Genomic DNA, 7,450 nt, shown 5'->3' with positions numbered 1-7,450 from the left:
AGGGACTTACACAGGAACGTCAGTAAAGAAGCGTACCAACTACATAAGACACGATGATGAACAAACGCGAATGCTCCTTGAAAGAGCCTCATAAGAGACGGGAATGTTTTAAAAACAAATTGACCTCTTGATCGTCAGTCCTGTTAACACATTGAGGTAGCTCTCCAAATAATATGGGAAATAATGGGAAACTTGCGTTCTACATCGATTTGATTATAGTGATCACCATTGTATAACTGATGAAGTCTACTTACAATGAATTAATTTGATAGAAAACAAAATTTAAGCCCATTTTTTACATACGCTATCCGCTTTCTTTTAACTTGTGTTTCAAGGTCTTTTTCGATTTTTATTAAAAAAAAATTGTTAAAAAAAAACAACAATAAATTGGTATTGTTGATATGGTGCGCAAAGGTGCACGCGTTCAATATAATAAAGTATCATTCTCCGCCATGACACTAATGGTTGTTGTTTGTTTATTGCTGACTGTGAACCTAGATCATAATTAACATGGTGGCAGCGGTATATTAATGATCAGAGGTAATCATTAATCAGTATATAAAGGTTTATTGTTTGCAATAATAAATAGGCAACAATTCAAGGCTACGCCGTGCAATGGCAGCTAGAAATTTCCTTCCTGTACCCGAGCCGCTCGAGGTAGAAGGAAATATGGCCGCTAATTGGCAAAAGTTTCACCGGAGCTGGCGAAACTATGAGTTAGCCATTAAATTGTCGGAAGAATCAGAGGAGGTCAGAGTGGCCACCTTTCTAACAATTATAGGAACAAAAGCGATGGACATATATGAAGGTCTTGAAATTGAGAAGGGAAAAGAAAGAAAGATGGAAGAAATAGTGAACAAATTTGAAAGTTTTTGCATTGGAAAAACGAATGAAACTTATGAGCGCTATGTGTTCAATACTCGTGAACAGCAAGAAGGCGAGGACATTGAAAAGTACATAACAAATCTGAGAAGACTAGCAAAAACGTGTTGTTTTGAACGCCTGGAAGATAGCTTGATTAGAGACAGAGTAGTTCTTGGTGTTAGACATGAATGCCTCAAAATGAAATTGCTACAAGATAGTAGTCTCACATTGGAAAGGTGCAGAGATATTTGCAGAGCATACGAGACCGCCAACAAACAGTTGAGACAAATACAAGCCGACCCTCCAATCATTGAGAAAGTAGCAACACCCTCAAGAACAAACATTCAGAAAGGTAAATGCAGGTATTGTGGAAGGATTCACGAATACATTAAGGAAAAGTGCCCTGCATGGGGTAAAATGTGCCTAGCATGCAAGGGGAGACATCATTTTGCTGTGATGTGCAAAAAGAAAATTCAGCAGGTGTCAGATGATATGTCTAACGATGAAAGACAGCTGCAGTCGGACACAAGAGAAGATGTCATAATGGTACAAAATGAATGGGTGATGTCTTTGGAGAACCACAAAACGAAAAGGATGACAGCAGTTATGACAGTAAATGGTCACCGTGTAAGGTTTCAAATGGATAGTGAAGCTGATGTAAATACCATCCAGGAAAAATACGTAAATAAGAATCAGATAGAAAAGGCAACGCAAAGATTACTAATGTGGAATAAGACTGAAATGAGACCCATAGGGAAAGCCACTCTAACGACGAGAAATGAGAAAACTAACGAAACATTTGAGGTGGAATATATAGTTGTACCAAATAATCTAGCATGCCTTCTAGGTCATGAAACTTTAACAAGAATGAAGTTAATCAAAGTCAATAAAGATAGGTTCATAGCATCAGTAGTGAATAACCAAGAAGAAGACTGTAGTCCAAAGTTTACTGGTGATTTGGGTGACTTAGGAGAAGTGTCTTTAAAGATTGATAGCAGCATTAAGCCCAAGGTTCTGCTGTGTAGAAAGATCCCTATTGCTTTACAAGAAAGAGTTAAGGAGGAGTTAAAGACCCTAGTGCAGAGAGGAATCATAGAACCAGTGATAGAGCCTACAGAGTGGGTGAGTCAGATGGCAGTTGTGGAAAAAGCTAATGGAAAAATTAGGATTTGCATAGATCCACAAGCCCTGAATAAAGTTTTACTGTGAACCTAGATCATAATTAACAGGTATAAAATCATAGACATAAAATATATACATAAAAAATAGCTCTCTTGTATATTTACTTCTGGCACCTCATTATCCGTTCAACACTGAAGCTATTGGGCATTTTGCATTTTAGGATTCAGATTATTCTGTTGATGCGTATTTTGCCACTTATCATGGCTGCCCCAGATATGGATTTTGATAATCCAGTACACAAGGAAGCATTTATCACTTGGGATAGGTGTCGTAATGACTGAAATTAAATACTCAAACTGTTTCAACAGAAAATGATGTCAGATTAAGTGTCAGATTAGGTTTCAGATCTGATGTCAGATTAGGTGTCAGATGTAGTGTCAGATTGGTTTAAAGCGTTGTAGTAATAGGTAGTAGTTTTTAAATTGCTAAAAGTACATTTTAGCCTATTGATTAGTATTACGTGGTGTTTTAGACTTAAACATAGAATCTAATAGGGTTTGTTGCTGAACATAAAATTTATATATGTGTCAGACGCGAATAGCCCAATTTTCAGTAAAAGAAATTACAAAAAGTCATTTCTCTATAGAAGAAGTTACGAAGGCTATATAAAATACAACCACAGACCTATATATACTACAATAAATATAGGTTTTTGATTGCTAGTTACGATTTATTTAGGTAGGTGCTGTTTTACTATTACATACCAAGTATTAGAGTTTAGAAAAACCCAGGTTTGTTTCTTGAGCAACGCTATTAGCTAACACCTCATATCATCTCTCCATTAGTATATTTAGATCTATAATCTAATTCTAGTCTAGATCTATATATAAAAATCGAATAGATCTAGTAATAGTATAGATTCTATCTTGAGACTAGATTGCCGAGTCTAGCCTATGCTATGCCTATAGTCAGATTTTATAAGAAAAAAGTCTAGATATTAATAAAGACTAAAGTTTTTTAATTGTTAGATTATTAGAATTAATTAGATATAGACATAGACATAAGACATGGATCTAATAATACTGTAATACGTTTACTATACTCTATACTTAATCTACTAAACTAGAGATCTATCTATAGATCTATCTATAATATAGTCAATCTAGATCTATACAATATTCATTATAATACTTCTACTTATAATGACTTATTTAATAAGTTAGTACTTAGACTTAGATCGATTTTAGTTTATTAATAGATTTACTTTTCAATGCCTAGACCTAAAAATAAAATTGCGAATGATGTCTATAATGACTGATTGTTTTTTTTTTATAATAATAGGCCTATTAAATCTAGGTCTAGACTCTACTTAAATCTAGTCTAAAATAATGACTGTCTAAGACTCTAGATGATTGAGAAGTTCACATAGAGGTGTTTTTAATAATACGGCATGTCGGCTGAAAGTATATAAAGTGCTTTTTATTTTGTAAAAATAAAAAAGAGGCTACTGTACTCAGTGATAGATTGCCTAACTTTCAACTAATAATAAATTAACAATTAACGTTGAATTACAAGAAAAGTAATCATTTTTCCCGACATTGAAAAAAGGTGCCGGTACCCCGTACCGGTGCGTACCGTCACAAAAATATATGTATATCTCAATCTTCTTTCATTTAATTTTTTTGCGGGGTTATTGCTACTTAATACATTGATACCGGATCGATTTAAATAGGGCCTAAGTATACAAGCAGGATTTCGAGCATTGGATAAATTTATTTTTTAAGTACAAAGTTTTATGAAAGAGGCAATATATTAGTTGTTTGAAGATTGTAACTTCTTAAATTTAGGCTAAAAATATCGAAGCCTACATTTGTACTCTCATTTCTAAATAGTCAGAAGAGATGGACTGACTCATAGTGTAGCTTGTGTACATCTGCAAAAACACAAACTCAGTTAGACTTTCGCAACTATTAAAAGAAAAACTTAGTGATTATTTTTACTGTATAATTCTATTTTTATTCCTTTTTAGAATTAGGATATAGACAAAAATTTGCCATATGACTTTATATAACAGAAAAAAAATTAAACTTACATCTATTTATGCGGTTATTTATAGTTACCTAGTAATATAAAATATATTGAACTAACACGTACATTCATCATAATGTAGCCATGCGATTTTTCGTTTATAAACATAGCATTATTTAGGACCAATATTTTACAAAGGCTGCTTGGAGAAATCAGGTATACCCATTAGGAGAAAAACGACCCCTTTACTCAAGAAAAATTTTAAGAAACTAGAACAGACACAAAATAAACAGTGACATTCATAACAAAATAATATTCAAATTGATTAGAGTAACACCTTTTAAAGTAATCATTTAAAGTTTAAAATCACTACAATTTTTTTCAATAATTACTTTGTGTATGAAATTGTGTATCGGAAAATGCCGGGTACATGAAATAAGCTAGTCCTAAAAAAACAACACAGATCTTGGGTAAAATACTCATAAAATAAATGAATAAAAAAAGCGACTTCCGGCCCAATACTTTTTAATCAAAGAAACTAAACGGACTAGTTCAACAAACCCTATTGAATAATTGAATTATTCAATCCTTCTAAACCATTGTCACTAGACGGTAATCTATCTGAAAGATGGTAAAAAATGGAAAAAAAGTTTTCAACTGTTTATGGTCGCCACTGAAAACAATGCAAAGCCCGAGCCAGTGAAGAAAGCTTCATGTTACACCTGATCGGAAAACCCGCTCGAGATATCTACAATACATTTCAAGTATGTGAAGATGAGACTGTAGACAAAGTAATTGAAAGGTTTGACAATCATTTTTTGCCTAAGTCCAATACTGTGTATGACAGATTTAAATTCTTCACAAGAAATCAGAAGGACGGTGAAACGTTTGAACAGTATTATACTGAGTTGAAGAATTTGGCAAAAGAATGTAAGTTTGACAACCTTCGAGATGAACTCGAGATCGATTGGTTTGTGGCAAACAGTTGGATCGAGTGATAGAGAGACTTCTGAGAGATGTAGACTTAACTTTAGAGAAAGCAGCAAGCATAATTCGTGCTGACGAGCATACCCAAAACCAAATGATAGATATGAAAGGACTACATGTAGAGGCTGCTTATAAATTAAAGAAGACAAGATAGCAAGCCAGTCAAAACCTCACAGTAAAAAATTGCATAGAATCATGTAACAAGTATCATTGGAGATTGCAGATCTTGTGGTAGATTGCATGGAAAATACAATTGCCCAGCATTTGGACAGACATGCCGAAAGTGTAAAAAGATAATTTATTTTGCTGCAAAATGTCGTTCGAAACACTTCAAGGCTGTTGATTCACTAGAAGATGAAAGTCAAGCAAGCCAAGTAAATGAGTTGTGGTTTTAGGCAGTTGGTACTGACAACAATGTTAATGTTTGGATGGTTGATGTCAGTATTATGGCAAAAATAGTCAAAATGAAGATTGACACCGAAGCACAAGCTAATAGCATATCAGTCAACGTGGAACACTTTAGAAACTGATAGTCAGTTAAAGCATTCAAATACTACCCTACGAGCATTAGAGGGTGAAGCATTAAAACTGAAGGGAGTTGCATCGAACATATTTAAAGTCGACAATGTGGAAGTCCAAGATGATCTGTATATGATCAAAAACGAAATAAACCCAGTTTTAGTAAGAAGACATCTATTGCTTTGAAAACTAATTAAAGCCAAAGAAAACCTCAAAGTACATGATGTCAAGCAACAGAAGTTCCACAAGAGTTGATGCAGAGAAGTCATATAATTAGTGCAAAACATAAAAAATAGCTCTCTTGTATATTTATTTATGGTACCTCATTATGCGTTCAACACTGAAGCAATTGAGCATTTTGTATTTTAGCATTCAGATTAATCTGTTGATGCGTATTTTGCCACTTATCATGGCTGCCCCAGATATGAATTTTAATAATCCAGTACACAAGGAAGCATTTATCACTTGGGATAGGTGTCGTAATGACTGAAATTAGATACTCAAACTGTTTCAACAGAAAATGATGTCAGATTAAGTGTCAGATTAGGTTTCAGATCTGATGTCAGATTAGGTGTCAGATGTAGTGTCAGATTGGTTTAAAGCGCTGTGGTAATAGGTAGTCGTTTTTAAATTGCTAAAAGTACATTTTAGCCTATTGATTAGTATTACGTGGTGTTTTAGATTTAGACATAAAATCAATACGAATAATGGAAATATTCAATCCTTCTAAGCCATTGTCACTAGACGGTAATCTATCTGAAAGATGGAAAAAAACGAAACAAAGTTTTGAACTGTTTATGGTCGCCACTGAAAACAATGCAAAGCCCGAGCCAGTGAAGAAAGCTTTATTGTTACACCTGATCGGTGAACCCGCTCGAGACATCTACAATACTTTTCAAGTATGTGAAGATGAGACTGTAGACAAAGTAATTGAACGGTTTGAGAATCATTTTTTGCCTAAGTCCAACACTGTGTATGACAGATTTAAATTCTTCACAAGAAATCAGAAGGACGGTGAAACGTTTGAACAGTATTATACTGATTTGAAGAATTCGGCAAAAGAATGCAAGTTTGACAACCTTCGAGATGAACTCACCAGAGATCGATTGGTATGTGGCAAACAGTTGGATCGAGTGAGAGATAGTCTTCTGAGAGATGTAGACTTAACTTTAGAGAAAGCAGCAAGCATAAGTCGTACTGACGAGCATACCCAAAACCAAATGATAGAAATGAAAGGACTACATGTAGATGCTGCTTATAAATTAGAGAAGACAGAAGATAGCAAGCCAGTAAAAACCTCACAGGAAAATATTGCTAAGAATCATGTAACAAGTATCATTAAAGATTGCAGATATTGTAATAAAGTAAAGTGTAAAAAGATAATTCATTTTGCTGCAAAATGTCGTTCAAAACATTTCAAAGCTGTTGATTCAATGGAAAATGAAAGTCAAGTAAGCCAAGTAAATGAGTTGTGCTTTCAGGCAGTTGGTACTGACAACAACGTCAATGTTTGGATGGTGGATGTCAATGTTATGCCAAAAATAGTCAAAATGAAGATTGACACAGGAGCACAAGCTTATGTCATAGTCAACGTGAAACACTTAAGAAACTGATACTCAGTTAAAGCACTCAAAAACTACCCTACGAGTATTAGAGGGTGAAGCATTAGAACTGAAGGGAGTTGCATCGAACATATTTAAAGTCGACAATGTGGAAGTCCAAGATGATCTATATGTGATCAAGAACGAAATAAACCCAGTTTTAGGTATGAAGACATCTATTGCTTTGAAACTAATTGAAGCCAAAGAAAACGTCGAAGTACATGATGTCAAGCAACAGAAGGAAGTTCTACGAGAGTTGATGCAGAGAAGTCACATAATTAGTGCAAAACATTAAAAATAGCTCTCTTGTATATGTATTTATGGTACCT

General features: G+C 34.2%; 1 protein-coding gene across 1 annotated transcript; it reads left to right on the top strand.

Annotated features, from left to right (window-relative positions):
- The first annotated feature begins 1,320 nt into the window (after positions 1–1,320).
- On the top strand, positions 1,321–7,133 carry LOC106061270 (uncharacterized). The gene is made up of 2 exons (XM_056026245.1): positions 1,321–1,476; positions 6,483–7,133. The coding sequence occupies exons 1-2, from the start codon at positions 1,321–1,323 to the stop codon at positions 7,131–7,133; spliced, it is 807 nt and encodes a 268-aa protein (XP_055882220.1).
- Positions 7,134–7,450: the final 317 nt, after the last annotated feature.

This window comes from Biomphalaria glabrata, chromosome 4 (genome assembly GCF_947242115.1).
Source record: "Biomphalaria glabrata chromosome 4, xgBioGlab47.1, whole genome shotgun sequence".
Taxonomy (NCBI): domain Eukaryota; kingdom Metazoa; phylum Mollusca; class Gastropoda; family Planorbidae; genus Biomphalaria; species Biomphalaria glabrata.
This window is presented reverse-complemented; position numbering and strand designations above follow the sequence as displayed.